This window comes from Mastomys coucha, unplaced genomic scaffold (genome assembly GCF_008632895.1).
Source record: "Mastomys coucha isolate ucsf_1 unplaced genomic scaffold, UCSF_Mcou_1 pScaffold22, whole genome shotgun sequence".
In the NCBI taxonomy this organism is placed as follows: domain Eukaryota; kingdom Metazoa; phylum Chordata; class Mammalia; order Rodentia; family Muridae; genus Mastomys; species Mastomys coucha.
Genome location: NW_022196905.1, coordinates 162,193,444 through 162,211,035, shown reverse-complemented (window position 1 = coordinate 162,211,035; position 17,592 = coordinate 162,193,444). Strand labels below are relative to the sequence as shown.

Genomic DNA, 17,592 nt, shown 5'->3' with positions numbered 1-17,592 from the left:
TAATTACATCTGCTTTGTCTCCTTTTAAATCAGCTGAAATATGTTTTGAGGTCAATTCTTGTTTCCATTAACCTCTATCTTTTATGGTTCACTAAACCCTAGATTTGATATGAATGTAAACACTTTGGGTAGAGGGCGGATCAATGTCTCTGACGGGGCTGAGAAGGGGAGCTTTTGAGTCTCTTTGTCCAGCTTCTGCATGTGTAGTGCTGGTCTAAAAGTGTGTCTGGACCATGAAATCAAGCTGGGATTTTTTTTTTATTAAAGTTCCAAATTCAACATAAAATCTGAGGATTTCGATTATAGACAAGCCTGAGGGTGAGCTAGAGTTTCCAAGTAACAGAGCCACTGAAAGGTTTGGAGGTTTCTAGGGGGAGCAATCCACACCGAGTAATAAACCTCTCATCTATTAAAATAGTAATGTAGTTATTGACTCCGTGTCATTAACATTAAATGTATACATACACCACGTGCAATTACACGTGAACAGGAATCAGGAAGCCTGTGATCCAGTGATGCCCGGCTGCTTGGGGAAGGCATTTTGCCTTACAGGATCACGAACAACATGAAAGCTCCAAAATCTCTTCCTGACTCTCTGACAATTCCAGTTTAAGACAGCCGACAGCCACAGGGGCATCATGGAGTTGCTAGCAGCTAACAATCTGTAGGTTAGACTGTGTGATACATATGGATCTTACCCCCTTGGTTGGCACTTGAGTGCCAGCTTCTACTTGGCAATTTCCTGTTTCCCAATGTGTGTAGTGGATTGGGAGTGTATACCCATCTACACAGAGACAGGCTCATCACACAGGAGTGAGAGTCTGTAGGAGAGAGGGCAGCATCCGCCTCTCAGACAACGGTACAGGGTCCTTAGTGCAGCATCTGCCAGTCAGACAAGGGTACACAGGCCTTTAGCTTTCAGCCAGGGCTGGTGGTTCTGGTATGTACACAGTAGCAACCGTTGGTAAGTACTCCCTTATAACTACGGAACCCAGTGACTCCTGGTGACATGAGCTCTGGGGCTGAATGAACTGCTGTCGGCTGCCCTTCCCATGTTTGTTTTTCCTAAGATCTTTCCTCTGCACAAACCTTCAGCCCTGATGTAAGAGGCTAATGTCAGGTTTGCTGCAACAATAGATGCATGGACGATAGCCCAAGCTTTACGTCAGGCATGCTTAGATTATCTGTGTGCCAAAACAGTTGCTCAAGTGCCTCTCATAAAAAATGTTCCAGGAAAACACTGTCCTAAGGAACGTAGGAGTTAATCGGAAGATCTCGGGGACAGCTCAACTCTGAACACAGACATGGTTTTCAGTATCTGCTGAGGACAGAGTGCACTCCAGTCATCATTCCTAAGCGAATAGACCGGACCCATTTCAGTTGTGCGTGGAATTTTTCTTGGGTGCTTTGTCAGATGCAGGAGAATGGAGCACTACGTGGTATTGGTCAGCTCTTCCATCTCAAGGTGGGCACGACTGCCCAGATCCTTAAAGAGCCAGTGCTTGTCCTGAGGCAACCAAAGAACCCTGCAGCCTCCACTCTGTGTGTCCCAGCACATCTGAAAGTGTCAAACATGTTGGGTACGGCCGTATTCCAGCACTGGCCGTATTCCAGCACTCAGGAGGCTGGGGCAGAGCGGCTGCTAGGAGCTTGAGTTTAGTCACTGCTACAAGAGATCTCAAGAGCCATTGAGATCCAAGGACCTTTTCACAGTGTTTGCCTGAGACCACTGGAATACATGGATATTTACATGACAATTCACAACAGTACAAAATTTGCAGTTATCACGTAGCAATTAAAATAATTTTATGGCTGGGGTGACAATATGAGGAATGGTATTAAAGAGCTACAGCATTAGGATGGTTGAGAACCACTGCTCTAACTCAATACAGGGTTTTATAGGTGGTGCCTTACATTTGATTTTTTTGGAGACAGAGTCTCTTTGAAGTCCTGGAAATATCATGTAGTCCAGGCTGGCCTGGAACTCACAGAGATCTACCTGCCTCTGCCTCCCATGCCTCCCATTTAAATCTAGTCAGTTCCCTCTGAGTTACTGACAGTTTGGTAGTCACAGAGTAGAACTGTCTTATTCTCAAAAGAGGGAGAAAACAACTGTACAGTAAAATCTAAGGTTATATTTAGAAAAAAAATTCAAAAATTTCCCTGTTAGTCATTAAGACATTTAAAATACATTCTGAAACACAGGTGCAAAGTGGGGCTTTGCTTATGGTGTCCTGAAAACAGGCATATTTCTAAGCCCTAAATAAGCACATTATGGAAAGGGGCTTCCCGAAGTTTTAGGCGGCTTTATTGCTTTGCGCTTTTCCTTTGCTGACTAAAATTGCAGTGCGCTTTTCCTTTGCTGACTAAAATTGCAGTGATCCTTGGTAGGGAACAGGTGCATGGGATTGATACTGGGTAGTGAATGGGTGCATGTTCTGGCCCAGTGTTTTCCTAGAAATACCAGCTTCGGAAAGAATTTCCCCGGCTTCCTTCTCCCATGAGCCATCCTAGCTGTTCAAGCTTAATTCTGCTCAGAGGCCACGGTCCTCACAGGTCCCAGGGCAGCTGAGTGTGGGGGACAAGGTCAGCATGCTATTTCTAGCAAGTGGTGAAAGGCGAGTCCGCAGTGGATCCGCCCTTACAGTCGAAGCTCTCTCCAAAGACGGCAGGGGAAGCCAAAGAGATGTGAGAAGGGGATGCAGTGTACCACGGGAGGCTGGGGAAGACCTCGTTCCCACCACACACCATATAATGTTTTTCTTTTCTTAGACCAACTTTGCAGGCATGTGGGAGGTTCTAGAACTCTTGTCTGTAGATGAAGGAACAGGAGGACCTACTTTCTAGAGCTCTTTCTATACCTGCCTAGTCTTTCTCATATAGGAGCTAAAATAGCTTCCACATTTATGGAAGTGACTACAAGGGAATCCCACTGAAGCCCAAAAGGGCTGACATTATATATAGGCTGCTTAGCCGACATTATACATAGGCTGCTTAGCCGCATACTAAGCTAACTTTGTAGCTGGGGATAGCCTCAAACTTTTCTGCCCTTAGCTGGTGAAGATTTGCCACAAATCATGTTTCAAATGCAAGGGGCTTGGCTTTCAGCATAGGCCCAAAAGTTCTAAAAGTCGTGGAAAAAGGGCAGAGTTATACATGTGGCAAATAATGTTGAAGGATAACACTCTTAAATGTGAGGTCCAGCATAGCCACTAGAAGATCATTTGCACACGTGGAATCCCAAATGTGTTTACCTGGGAACAATTTATTCCATGTCAGGTGTCGTGCACCTGATGGTTGAAGTTGGCTCACAGCCGCTCTGACCTCTGCACGCTTATTGGTTTTATTACGATGAAAGCAATAATCGCAGACCACAAGGGATGACGAGAAGATCGAAGCTCCATTACAGAAATCCACAGCACCACGGCTGAAAGGGCAGGGACTCTGGGAGGGAGATGAACTGCTGCAGAGTCTGCTGAGGAAAGGGATTCTGGATGCTTAGAGTAAAACTTCCCAGCCAAGGGGCTCATGACACCCAGCCAGCACCCTGTCCCCCTCTGCTACAGCAGAGGCCTGAGATAGCTGGGGCTGAGAACTTCAGAATGCCGCTCAAGTGGTGGGACTTGCAGGCTGGATAAAAAGGGGCTGTCACACAGGCAGCAGAGACAAACACTGGCAGTATGGCAGGGGCCCTACACCTGCATGTCCTCACCCCATGATAGACACCTTTGCAGGGGCAACAGATAATATGGACGTGTCACTTAGCAGCAGCAGCAGCAGCAGCAGCAGCCTTCTAAGTCCTCAGCTTAGGATGCCACCTCATAGTGGAGATAGTGAGCTACTGTCACCCAGTACCTCAGGTGCAGTGACCCCCGAATTGACTTTGTAGAAAGACAGGGAGAGCTTCCGAGGGGACATGGTATTTGGCCCAGGCTTTTAGAGGCTGGCTGCAATTGCAGATCACTAGTCTTCCTAGGAAAGCCTTATAAGAACTTAAAAACCGGGGGGAGGCAACAGGGGTTTGTTTTTGTTTGTTTTTTTGTTTTTTGGAGGGGAAACTGGGAAAGGAGAAATTCGCATGTAAATAAAGAAAATATCTAAAATAAAAAAAAAAAAAAAAAAAAAAAAAAAAAAAAAAAAAAAAAAAAAAGAACTTAAAAACCAAGGGCTGCCTGGGTCCGCTCTGCCCACTGTCCCCAGGCTAAGCAGGAAGCATGAGAGACTCAGGTGGCCGATTTGGTGGAAGCACATGGTCATGTTCTTCCTAATGTGAACTGTTTATGACACTGTATTAGTTCAACAGGTTAATCACAACTGCCACAGAACTGAGGGGTGTAAGGGACAGAAATTCATGCCCACGGGGCTTTGCAGGCCAGAATGTCCAAGGGCGAGGTGTTGATAGGAAGGCCCCACAGGACGATGTATGGTGGGATCTGTTTCGGCCTCTCCCAGGTTTCTGGAGGCTGATGGCTATCTGAGGGTACTATCACCTGGTCTCTGCCTTCAGGGTCACATGGCACCTCCAGAGGATGTCTCCGTCTCCCCATGAACATCTTTTTAAAAGATACTAACCATATTGAGTAAGGCCCTCACTATTTCAGTATTACTCCAGCTTAAGTCAATGTACCTGAATGATCACAGCTGCAAATAAGGTAACATTCTGAGTCCCTTGAAGAAAGGATTTCAACTTGGATTTAGGGTAACACAATCCAATCCTTAACAGGGGACCTCAAACAACAAATTAACGCAAAGGTATAAAGCTACACAACGCAACCTGCATATGACGTCTTAACTCTACTTTGGGTCACACGCAATCAACCCCTTGGGCTCTTTTACCTTTTTACTAATTGGACTGGTTCTTCTTTATTTCCTTCGTTGCTTGTTTCTCCATGAGCAGAAACTATAACAAGGGGTAGCATGCCAGAAGCCACAGAGCCTACCTCAGTGAGCCTTTGGTGAAGGACCACTGATGGGACTAGTTTCGGTACTCAGCATGAGAAACGCCACGCCACCCAGCATGAGAAATGCCACGCCACCCACGGCACTCTGAGTAAGGGACAGCTTCTCTTTATCCACGTCACATAAGGATGTCAGGTAAGGGTGCTTAAGGAGGCTAGCCATTGACTAGGAAATCTGAGACTGTGGCACCTTTTAAGTAGTAGCCTAAGAAACTGATCTAGCAAGATCACAGAGATGCATCTATGAGCTTCCCCTTGTGAAGGCTTTGCTAGCCTGATTCTTTCTTCTATCTGCTGGCTTTTGCTAGTGGCATGGCATTGCTTGTGTTCTCATTCATGTTGTCTGCGAGAGCTGCTTAGTAGCCTTATTAAGAAACTGTCAAGCTCTCTGGAGAGCTGTGGTAAAGGTCAGGGCTCCTCATCAGCTTTGACCACGTCTCGGGTGGGAGAGGATTCACATCACCAGTACAGGACGCCGCCGGAAGGATTTCTCATGGCTGTGCTCCCACCCTCCACAGTACTAGATAAGCCTGGTAGTTTATTTTTTGTCTTATTATGGTGTTCATTCATGCTATGGAAATGATTCCAGCATTTAAAGATGTTTCCCTCTTACTCCTCATTTTCCCCAACAGACACACGGTGCAATGCTGCTGGGGATGCAGCTCAGGGCCTTGCTCACACTAGGCAAGCATTAGCAAGTGGTTTACACCTCCTAACCAGAATTGCTAATTGTTTCAGGTGACAGAAAACTCCCCAGTCCCAATCCCGGCATCCCTCACAGCAGTCACATTGATGCTCCCTTTCGCACGTCAGCCCTGAGGGACAGTTGGCTTCCCTGACTCTACCCTCTTCCGCCCCCTTTCCATACTTCTCCCAGAGTCTTCTCCAGATCACTGTGGGCTATTCCACTGCCTCAAACTCTCCACGGGTGGGTAGGGTCTGATGGCTGAGCTGGCTGTGGAGTGAGTTTATCCCTTCACCTTCCCTTTCTTCAGCTACGGTTGCGTTCTCTGAATGCCCATCACATTTTGTGTCTTTTTTTTTCATTGTTAAATTATGCAATCAACTTTCTCAGCTTGGAATGCAGCTTCTCTCAGTTTAGGTTGCTCTATGGGGCAGGTTGGGGTTGGCAAGATGGTTTCTTTTTGACTAAGTAAATAGTTGGGGTCAAAAATCAACAATGGAGGCATTGTAGCAGTTCAGTTAGCCCTCACCTGCTTTTGGGACGCTTCGGCATGAAGTTCACCATTGGTGCCACCAAGCAATGCCTTTGGCACAACAGTCTGTCACCAAGCGATACCTTTGGCACAGCACCACTCAGCTTTACTAGGGTAGGGTCTTGCTTCAGGCAGTTGGGCCCCAAACTCAACTCTTTTTGGAGACTGACAACACAGACTTCTGTCACAAGGCCAGATGGCTCATGTCCTCTGGGCAGTAACTGTACTGATGTGTGTGCCGTGTGCACTACACTACTTCGCACGTGTCTGCATGCACGGATGCGAAGGCTCTGTCCGTGTTGCGCTATTCTGCTTTATAACTAATAGCATCCAGGTTACTTACCAGTTGATGCTGACCTACCCCTTAAACTGCTCAGTGTTTCTATTAATGACTTTAATGACAGTTCTGACTGTCATTTCTTATGAGACCAGCAGAGGGAGCAGGTGAGTGTTCACAGTGGGTTTGATAATAGCATTTTGTAATAGGTACTGTCTCTTGCAGTGTTCTGTGGGCTTAATTCTTTATTGTAGTCAAAAGACTTTTTGGCATACAAACTAAAAAAATATAAGGTCATTTAAAGGCATCATGATTTTTTCAGGAAAGTATACAATTTCTTTTCCTGTAAATATTCTAATAGACTAGCATTTTAGGCTTGGAAAGCATTATTCCATCTTTTTTCCTCTCGAGGGAAGCAGATGAGAGCAGCATGGTATCTTAATACTGCTGCAACTGCGCCCTCTCTGTGGTCTCTGTCCAGTTTGTTTCCTTTTATTTTCTCTTTTGTGTCAGCTTTTCTTTGACTTGTGCCCTTTCCTGGAACGGGAAACTTTGGCGGATATGGTAGTGGGTGCCAGATGAGGGGCTTAAGGCAGAGTTTGAAAGAGAAGCACACAGAACACAGGAAGACAGCCAGGAAAACCTGGTCATCAAGAGACAACTGGATCCAGGCCCGGACAAGGGGAGCGGAGGGTCTTTTATACACCTAAGCGGGAACATCGCAATTGCTCATAAGCTTGACTATAACTTTTATGCTCAACTATTTATCATGGTTGTGCTAATGTTTTTCAAAAATGACTTTTGTCCATGTAAGTCCATAATGGAATGTAAGTTCCCACAGACAGTTTTCGTATTAACTCAGCCAGATGGATGGGAATACAAAATGAGGGTCATGTGCATTTTTTTTTTAAAATAACCTTGACATAAGCCATTTATTTATATTAACTTATAACCAAGAAAGATAATATATCTAAATGGGAATACTCATGACATTTTTATCTCCTTTTTAAAAAGTTTCTCAATAACTAAGATAAACATTTATAAATTTATATTAAAAGAAGATTAATCTAGATGGCATTAGGCCACTTCCAAAAGAAAACTCGGCTGTGAGAGATGCAGATAGTTCATTAGAATGGTTATGGAGAGAGGCTGGACACATTTCTCAGTAGGTTCCAAACTTGTAAGAGTGTGTCAGAATGGATTTAGGAATAGGCAATATAAAATCTTAGCTAATAAACCCACTTCAAAATACCAAGTACTGTGTCAAAGCAAAGATTTAACTGAGGTCACAAGTGAGGTAGCTACTGCTAGCACATGAATCCTTCACACAGAATGTTTACCGTTCTCCCTCCAGAAAGGAAGTGCAGAAATGTCAGGCCGGCCCTCTCTCACCCTAGAGAACAGTACTCACTGTCTTCTCAAAGCTGTGACTTGAATATGGACCCTTTTGACATTTGTTGTTTCAGATGGAGAGATAAAATATTCCACAAAAACATTAGAATGAAAATATTTAAAAATCAAACAGTGTTTGAGATAACTTTATACAACAGGATAATTGCATAAACTGAAATCTTCCTAAAAATTTGAAGAATTTGTGGTGTAATCTTAAAAAATATTTACTTGCATATTTCCCAAGTTTCTAATAAATAAAAAGCTCCCCCCTTTAAAGTCTGTGGGCTCGGGAAGACACACAGTGTGACTATCAGATATGAAAATACTTTAATAGGAGCTGGGAAACTGTAAACAATGAGACTCTTTTAAGTTTCTTTAAAACAAAACAAAACAAAACAGTCCATCCTATCTAACTGTCAGTCAGACATGATTTCATAGTAAACACTCAGATAAGGCCGGGTGGCGAGCACCTGGCACCTTTAACGGGAACTGCAGGTATCGAGAGGTCAGCTGACCTTGTTATAACTGCACTGGGCACTCACAGCATGGCAGCTCTGCAGTTCTCTGCCAAACACAAGTGGCACAGCACAGCTGGGATGAAGATGGTGACAGGCCTGTCCTGCAAATCCTGTGCTCCTTTTCTGCACCTGTCACCGTCTACTTGCGGATGAAAACATGCCGGCAGTGGGCGGAAATGGCTGTTTCCCAGGAAAGGAAGTGGCCTGAAAACACATCTGGCAGATAGCCCTTCTCTCCTTTGGCAGTTAGAGAACTGATTTTGAACAAAATATTCACTTCCTCACCTCTCACAAAGGTGAATTCCAGACTCAGTGCCTGATTCTAAGCCAATGACTTAATTATGCTCTAAGTATACCAGGCCAGCTATTTTATGTCAAGTGCTAATGTGCACACAGAAAACATACATAAATGTACACACAGACGTATACTTCCAGTGAGAACAGCGGTCCTGCTCCAAGTGGCACCCTATTTTATTTCCTAGGCCCATCAGAATCTTGTAGCTGTGAATACAGGAAAAAGTTCAAGAGACATATTCGGACGAAGTTATGAAAGCTAGAAAATGTGGGGGCCGTGTAAATCTGCAGCTAGCTAGCCAGGGCACTGACACACTGATGAACTGGCTTTCTGTGCTCTCACAAGACTGCTCCCTAATTGGGGAGTTCCAGGCTGCCCCTCACATAGGTGATCCCAGGTCCAGCAACCAGAAGCGCAGTTTTGGGTCTTGTTGTGGACTCTGTCATTTGGATGCTTATCAGTGCCATGCAGGGTGACAGCCAGCACTTAAACAGGGAGTCTCAATCTTTTCCAAGGAGTTGTTAAAACTGGAGAAAAAAAAAAATCCCTGCTTTAGGGACTGAGGATACAGGTCAGTGAGTAATAGTATTTGCTCTGTAAGCATGAGGACTCATGCAGGTACGTACTCACGTATGCATGCACACATGCGCATGTATACATACCATGGCTTTAAGTTCAACGCCATTACCATTAGTGAAAGAGTAGGCTGTATGGATGCATTTGCTTTTAACCTCAGTGAGCCTTGAATTCTTCATCTTTAACAGGCCCAAGAAACTAAGACCATATGGACCAATCTGTGCGCCTCTTGGAAATTTTCTTCTGTCCTTAGAGTGAGTGCAAGGGGCTTTCCTCTGGTGCTTTTCACCAGAGATCTGCAGCGGGGGATTACCGCAGAGCACTGCAGATTCTGGGCTCCGTGTGGGTGTGGTGGCAGTGGGTGTGCCAACATGTGTGCTGATGGCCACAGTCTGCCTTTGTGCCATTCAGATGCAGATTAACATATACAAAGTAGAAACGAGCCATGCTGTGTATTTCTGTGGGGACAGTTATTAGAATGCTGAAATATTATCATCACCATCCCGAATCCATGCATGTGTGTGCGTGAACGCGCACGCGTGCGGGACACGCTTTAGTGGCTTCCTTGATTCTCTTTAATAACTGCAGACAATTAGGAGAGGGTAGTAGAAAACTTCCCCGACAAGTTTTATGTCCATTGAGCACCTAGTGCTTTTTCCTGAAAACGAATGCTGCGCTGTATGTCGAAATGCATCAACTATTGTGATAATTTTAAAGATGCCAAGGGCAGCGGGAGAGATGGCCAAGAGGCTCCTCAGTTCTCTCCCAGCCCTCGCATGCCAGGCGCCTGAGAGTCCGGACTGTGCCCATCTGACTGCAAAGACACAGTGTCCCAGCTTCACGTCATAGGGTAATTCAGCACTGAGAGTCCTTCATATACCAAGGCGCTTTCCAAAACCCAGGCCAAGCTGGCCGTATGCGCCTGTGCCAGTCAGCACGCCAGGGCTGTAGGCAGTGGTGACATGGAGAGAGGACTGTGCTCAGAGGGGCTGCCTAGCTCCGCAGAGAATGACTGTGATCCGTACCCAAGTGCAGGGAGCCTGTCCTGTCCAGCATCTGAGCTCTGTGGATTGTTTCCTAACACAGGCTTTTGTAAAATGTCCCTTGTTGTGTGCTGGTTCTCCCAGGTCAGGCAAGAGGCCATGGATCTCTACCCACTCATGTGACAAGGACAAAACTCTTGATGGCATTCTGTAAACTGGTTCACAGTGACCGTGGAGGCCGTGGGAGCTGTTCACAAATGCCCTCTGTGTGGGTCACGTGGGAGCTGCTCACTTTGTGCCGATTTAAAAGTGGGGAGTACCCGGCTTTCTAGGACAGCACTTGCAGGGCCAGTGGCCTGAGTGACTCCGTAGCTTTTACCTCCCTACAAGGCTCAGGGCCCTCTGTGGAATGATACGCAGAAGAGCCAAAGGTGGTCAATTACATCCAGGAAGTAGTGTCTTCCAGACACAACAGGGCCGGTATACATGAGACTGTGCCAGCAAGAGCCAGCCGAGATCCCAGCGTGGGGGTGGGCATGATATCCCACCATGAGCTGAAGAGTTATTGGCATGTGGCAGCTGGTGAGAGAGGGAGAACCGATTATTATTATTTTTTAATGATGTTTGACTCCTGTTATCTTGACCACGTACCAGGGCAGGCCCCACTCTCAAGATTATCAGGGTAACACAAACTGGGTGGACTGAAGGAGAGAGGAGGAGGAGGGAGCATCAGAAGGCACTGTTATCACCATCATCTCCAAGGTGGGTGGGAGAGCGGACAGGAAGGTTATGAGTGTGTGAACATGTTCAAACTACAGTATATGAAGTTCCCAGAGAATTAATTAAACCATTTTTTTTTTAAAAGGTCTTTGCAGATGGCTTCCTCTCTGGAAATGTCTTTCTGGTGCTATCAAATGGTTTGATGAGAAGTGAGGACAGTCCTGGAGAGGATAAACGGGGCTCTGAAATTTCAGCTAACGACATGCAACGTAGCAGAAAATACTCCCACTTAAGAAAACAAAGAGCACCGTGCACAGTGCTCCCTGGAGCTGACAGAGGGAGGGAGGCTCAGGGCAACCTTGGGAAACCAGGGATAATATCCCCCAGTTTGTAGCTTCTTCTGCTTTAGCAATACTGTCAGCAGGTAAGCAGGGGAGGCGCGGAGGCTGATGGTCTACGGAAAAGGAACACTTTGGAGAAGGACAGAAAAGGGCGAGCATGTTTAGTTGCCACCGCAGGCCATGGTGGCACTGTCCATTGGCTAGTGGCACTTACCGGCCAGGGCAGACGAGAAACCGGTGCTCTTTTGGTCTCTCCTCTCCTCCCTAGCGTGTGTGTCTTATGTAGGTCTCCTATGAGACTCCTCTTAGCAGTCTAGCTGAAGTTCTGACTGTGTGAGCCCCTGAGTTACTGTGGCCCTGGGGGCTGCCACACTGTGCCACCCTTTGCTCTTCAATGGTGGCATGTTCTGAACATTTTATAACCGGCTTCGAAGTACCATTTTTCTTTGGGCTTTGTACTAGCCCCTTGCCTTTAACGTCACCCTGTTAAGTAAAGGCCTTCTTCTCATGCTGGGTATGCGCTGAACACTGCGTGGCCTCACTGAATATGCCCCATTCCCAGGGTATGGATTGCTGACTCTTCCTCCTTCTGCTTCTAACTTATAACCTATTTGGGTGAATGACCTAGCAGTGTGAGTGTGTGTGCATGCGTGCATGTGTGTGCGTGTTTATTTTGCTTTGTTTGAAACAGAGCCTCTGTGTAGCCCAGGCTGGCACAGAACTCACTATATAGAAGTGCAAGCTGGCCTCAAACCTGCAACAGTCCTTCTGCTATAGCCTCTTGGGTGCTAGAACTGCAGGCGTGTTCCACTATGCCTTGCTCTGTACATTCTTAAATAATTGAAAAATACACAAAAAGGATTATTTCATGGGTGTGAAAATAAAAACCGTAAAGTGCCGTATTCATGAGTAAAGTCTTATGGGTACCCAGTTGTTCTGGCAGTCCAGGAGCTGCACGGTGGCTGTCCTGACTGCTGAGACAGTCATTGAGACGAGGCAGCCCACAGAGCTAGAATCCTCCACCTCATTCCTCAAAGGAGACCTGCTGGCCCCACTTTTAATAATTTCCACTTCAGAATCTACAAAGAACAGCTTCTACTGTGTTCTGCGGGACTGGATGAGGACAGTGCTCATAGGAAAAGCATCAAGGCCTGGTGTCCCTAGGAGGTGTCCCTAGGAGGCGGTGCTACCTTCTGCTATGCACCTTCATAGTTCTCTGCATATGGTCTCCTTCCCTCCATGTCCCAAGAACCCCTGCAGATTAGGAGTCCTGAGGTGAGTCACCCTATGCCCAGAAGAGTGCTAGACTTAGTACTTGGCGTAGCTCTTTTTCCTTGTTTTTTTTCTTGATTTGCCTGGAACACAATTGCAATTCCAACCTAAAATTGGAATTGAACCATGTATCAATGTCCTGAATTGTGCTCCTACAAACAAACAAACAAACAAAAACAAACAAACCCAAAAGATATGCACCCATTGCTAACTGCCTTGCCCTGATCAGAGACTAACCCCAGAGCTACTGTTTGATGGTCAGCAAATTCATTTCCACTTCCTAAGCAAGCCTGTAAGGAAAGGGACTCAGCATTCCTAAACTGTGCCTACTCCATAGCAACTTAATCCAGAAAACTCCCCAGAGAAGGAATGGTCTCTATTCTCCAAGTAGGAGCCCTGAGGCTGAGAGCAGCTAAAGTTTTGCACGCCGCATGCACTCAGACTCAAGTTGAGGCCTGCCTGCTCTTTCTGAGGGGTTCTGAGTGCCGGTGTTAGCATTAGCAAGCCCTGTTTCATCTCTTAGGAATCAGACTGTCCCCTCACCCCCCAGCTAATTGTCCAGAGCATGAGTTCTGGCCTTTGTGCACCATAGAACTTGGTAGTAGCTTCTAAGCCTATTTGTCCCTTCAATAGAGTGTGGGGTTATGGTGTCTTTAAGAAGGATGTGTTTTCACTGATGGCAAAATATGGTTGATCAATTCTCAGAGATAGGCTTGGTGAAAAATATAGACATGTTCTCTCTTCTTCTCCAAGTTCATGGACCTAGTGGATCTTGGGATTAAAAAAAAAACAACCCTCTTCTGGTGCCAACTAGGAAACCAGTCTGTTACAGGATACATTTTAGAAAGATTCAGTTAGTTCTCTTCCAAATAGATCCCGTGAAAAACATTCCCCGTGCAGACTCCAGATTCACCTGTGATCTAAAATCATGACTTGCGTAGCCTCTAGGCGCTGAGAATATATAACGCAGAGTTGCCCTGGGGTTTTCTGGAGGTGGACGTGGTCCTTTGAGTAGTCAGGGATATTGGAGTCTGCAAAGTAGCAATCTCTGGAGCATTAACTTCTAGTCATGGAGGGGTGATGACTCTGCACCGGCAGAGCCACAGAGCTGGAAATGTCTTAGAAGTCAGTGCGGCCCCGGCTTTTATGGCCAAGGGCTTTAGAACTTAATTAAAAGGGGAAAGTGATTTGCCTGAGCCCATTGACTGGGGCTAATTTAATCAGTAACACGCCACCGAATGATGAGCCCTGAGGAAACCCTGATACAGTGGAGGAAAATGTATATGTTTCCTCTCGACATACGTCATTCAAATATCCATTGTTACTTAACAGACAGTTAATCAGGCCAAATTTCTTTAAGTTTATTTTGTATATTTAAATGGTTATTTTGTGTTAAGGCACAAACATGTGAGTGCTGAGAAACTGATCTTGATAACTTGATTTAATAATATCAAACTGGGTTAAAATAAAAAAAGGTGCGTGCATAACTTATTTAGTAGTTAAAAAAACAAACAAACCCAAATACCAATAAGACTTTACTTCCCTCTGGAAAAACACAATTAACAAGGGCTGTTCTGACTCTTTATATTAACAATAAAGAAAATAAACCAAGGTCCTGATATAGCTGTAGCTTTGTTCCTAAAAGAACAGAAACTTTCACTCTGCTTTAAAATTAAAGCGATCCCCTCAGATACTCTGCAAGCTTAACCGACAAATGAGCAGGCAGACAACAGAGCCCCAGCTTCTCTCTAGGAAATAATTAGGGTGGTGCCTGTGACAAGCCCAGGGGTCTTGTGGCTGGTCTGTGTTCCCAGAAGGCTTCTGCAGTGCACAGTCCTTTGGGGCAGTAAGCACTATGCTCTGATTTTTCCTGTTGCCTGGCTAGTGACCCCCTACAGGAAGATAGTGGGTGAGCCAGGGGGCGGAGCGGCTGGCTGCACATGTCTGGCTGCTCTTATCAACTTATCATATAAGGGAAGGAAAGTGATTGATTCGGATACTGACACTGTAGACTCAGGGGAGAAACAAAGAATCCGTGCAGACCTCTGGAGTGAGCAGGACAGCTCCCCGTGTGCCGGGGGGAAGAGAAGAGAAGAGACAGGCACTGGGACTCAGCCTGCTTCAGGGACGGGAGAAGGCTCTCACTGATGGACTTATTCACACAGCACTGCCCTGTGCTTTAGGCAGCAGCTGAGGGCTCAGGACGCATATGTGCCTGCAAGTTTGCTGAACTCACAGTTTAGAACCCAAAGAGAGGGAGAGAATGTGGCAGATCGTTTTCCTAACTTTTGGCTGTGATCTTGTCTTGGCCTCAGCCTACAGTAACTTTAGGAAGAGCGTGGACAGCACAGGCAGAAGGCAGTACCAGGTCCAGAACGGACCCTGCAGCTACACGTTCCTGCTGCCGGAGACCGACAGCTGCCGATCTTCCTCCAGCACCTACATGTCCAACGCCGTGCAGAGGGATGCACCCCTTGACTACGACGACTCAGTGCAAAGGCTGCAGGTGCTGGAGAACATTCTAGAGAACAACACACAGTGGCTGATGAAGGTAGGAAGGTGGGCTGGCTCTGAGGAGTGAGAACTAACAGCCTTGGTTTTATCAGGGACTGGGGCAGCTGAGGTGGGCTGCAAGCCTTCCTCTTTTGTGCTGCCCTGGAGTAAAGTAGTCACAGAGTGAAGAGCAACAAAGGGGCTGTCAGGAAAGAATGCCAGAATCTGGTCAGAGAAATCCCTGAACTTAGGAATCTTTCCTCTCTGGGCAGAGGAAGTGCGCTTCTCTGCAGCTCGCTCGCGCATGCATGCTGTTTTGTTTGAGTAGCTGAGGCTAACTAAGTGACACCCATTACCAGGATCTTCTCAGCGGGTTGTAGGCATGTGAGGGAGGCTGTGAACAAGGCAGCACGGAGCCAGGAAAAACGTGACAATCACGTTAATTACGGATACTTAACGGATGGAGTCAAGTGCTTTACCAATTTCCTGAATTTCTTTACGAAAATAGATTATGACTCTTGGTAAAAGAGAGGAAATTAAATAAAGCCAACCTTGTGTTCTCAGAGTCTCAGGGCTGCACCACGGAGGGGTTGCCATCTGGAAACGGCGCTGTATTTCCCAAGTGTCCCGGAGACACTGCGGGCCCCCGTTCAGTTCCAGAGACAGGCTCTGAGCTTGTCCCCACATGGGACTGCTATACTTCTTCTGTCATGCCGGGCTGAGAGGGTCTGACAGTTTGTTCTGGGGCTGGGACGATTGCTCTGTTTCACGGTCTTTTTATAGACTGTAACCAAAATAAGACACCGAAAGGGTCCGGTTTGCTTTCACAAATGATTGTTTTCTACAAAACCTCAAATGACCCTGGAGTTTTCTTTATGTGAACCATATGTATTCCACAGGAAGTTTAAACAAAGCATGCAGATAGTAGACGAATTGTTATACGTTGTGACAATGACATCACATGCTCACAAGGAAATTGTTTAAAGTCATATAAATCTTTTAAAATCTGGTGGACTTCATTTAGTACTTCTTCCCAGAAAGACATAATTTGCTTTGGTTTGATGCCCTGCCTTAATCTGAGAACAGAGCCGGGGTCCCAATCTATGTTTCTCACGAATACCCCTACTTTCTTAAGTGGACAAGTTTTTGCTGGAACCTGGAGTCTAAATGAATGAGTGCTGCTGGTTCTAATCTTGTAGGGGCGGGGGGGGGGCGTGAAATCAAAGATTGCTCAGGACTATAGGCACGCAAAAAAAATTCTTCTCAGAATCTTTATTTTTTCCTGGGTGATTTCCTCAGTTCTTCTCCTTTCCAAAATTCACAGATAGCTGAACACTGAACTTTAATGTTAAGAAACATGTCCCAGGGCCTGGGGTGGGGAGGGATCCCAGGTATCTGCTTATCTCTTTGGACTTCTTTGGGAACTGTCTTGCATGTATTCAGGGACCTTCTCCATTTACTGTGGCATTGGGGATGCAGAGCTCCTCAGAGGGGAGGCCCAGCCTTCTAGTAAACACTTTAATCTGCCGCCTTCCAAGTCCTCTGCTAAGATAAACAGTCACCAAACCAGGAAAAAAAATGTTTTGCCAAGGGCAATGCTGCTCATTTCTTATGCTCAGCTCAGTGGAGCCCAGGCTAGGCAATACCTGGGCTTGTGCTTCCTGCACAGGGAAACCACATCTCCTATGGAGCTTTGCAAGGCAGCTTAGAGACAGAACAGGAGGAGGAACAGAAGTAAGGTGGCCACAATCTCCTCCTTCCCAGGGTCTCTTGGTCAATATTTGAACAGTAGTGGGGTGGTATTTCAAAAGCCCTTCTTTTGGCTTTTTAGCTACCTCTCAGGGAGCAGAGGGGCGGCTTGGGCTTATCTGCTCATCAGCTCGGCACCTGCTCCCATCAGCACCTGCTCCAGCTCTGAGGGCCGCACCTGAGGAAGGCAATTTGCCAGCTCATTCACTGGGTTTATGGGCTCCAGGCATGGAAACAAAAGCAAAAGGCAAATGTGAAGCCCACTCGGAACGATTGCATGGAATCTCTCTGCTTGTTTTCCTCCTCCGTGTTTTGGCACCTGCAATAATAAACACTGCTTTTCTCTTCGGGAAGAAAATAAGGTCTAGTGGGACTGAAGATAAGCCGGGTAGCTAACAGGGCAGCAGTGAGCACCATCTATTTATAGATTATCACAGAAAGAAAAAGCACGGGTTGGTTTCATTGTTATATGTGTTTTCTCGAGAGCTGTTTTTTAAAAACGTTTCCTTATTTCCTTGCCACCCCTGCCCCCATCTCTGCACAAAATTCAGCAAAGAACCATCCAGCTTTTGGGAGTTTGAAAAAAACAAGACCCTTCGGGGGGAATAAGGGTTCTCTCAAGTTTGGCAGATGAATAGTATTTGTGTTTCTGAGTGCTGAGAACAACCCCAGAAGTTCAACCTAAGAAAGCCCCATGGACCATCAAGAGCCCACACTGCCCTTTATATCTGTCATGCAAAGGAAGCATCAGCCTTCTGAATGAGAGAGAGAGAGAGAGAGAGAGAGAGAGAGAGAGAGAGA

The 17,592-nt window shown here is 46.2% G+C and overlaps 2 protein-coding genes across 12 annotated transcripts in view; one reads left to right on the top strand and one right to left on the bottom strand.

Moving 5' to 3' along the window:
- Positions 1-17,592, bottom strand: part of Mcph1 (microcephalin 1) — a 401,136-nt gene that overhangs the window by 53,567 nt on the left and 329,977 nt on the right. The window lies entirely within an intron of this gene.
- Positions 1-17,592, top strand: part of Angpt2 (angiopoietin 2) — a 150,940-nt gene that overhangs the window by 87,695 nt on the left and 45,653 nt on the right. For 10 of the 11 annotated variants that reach the window (XM_031339209.1, XM_031339207.1, XM_031339213.1 and 7 more), the window contains one exon: positions 14,865-15,100. The exons of the other annotated variant lie outside the window; for it this stretch is intronic. In XM_031339209.1, the coding sequence (XP_031195069.1) occupies positions 14,865-15,100 (236 nt within the window). The remainder of the gene's footprint in view (positions 1-14,864; positions 15,101-17,592) is intronic. 11 annotated transcript variants of the gene reach the window in all.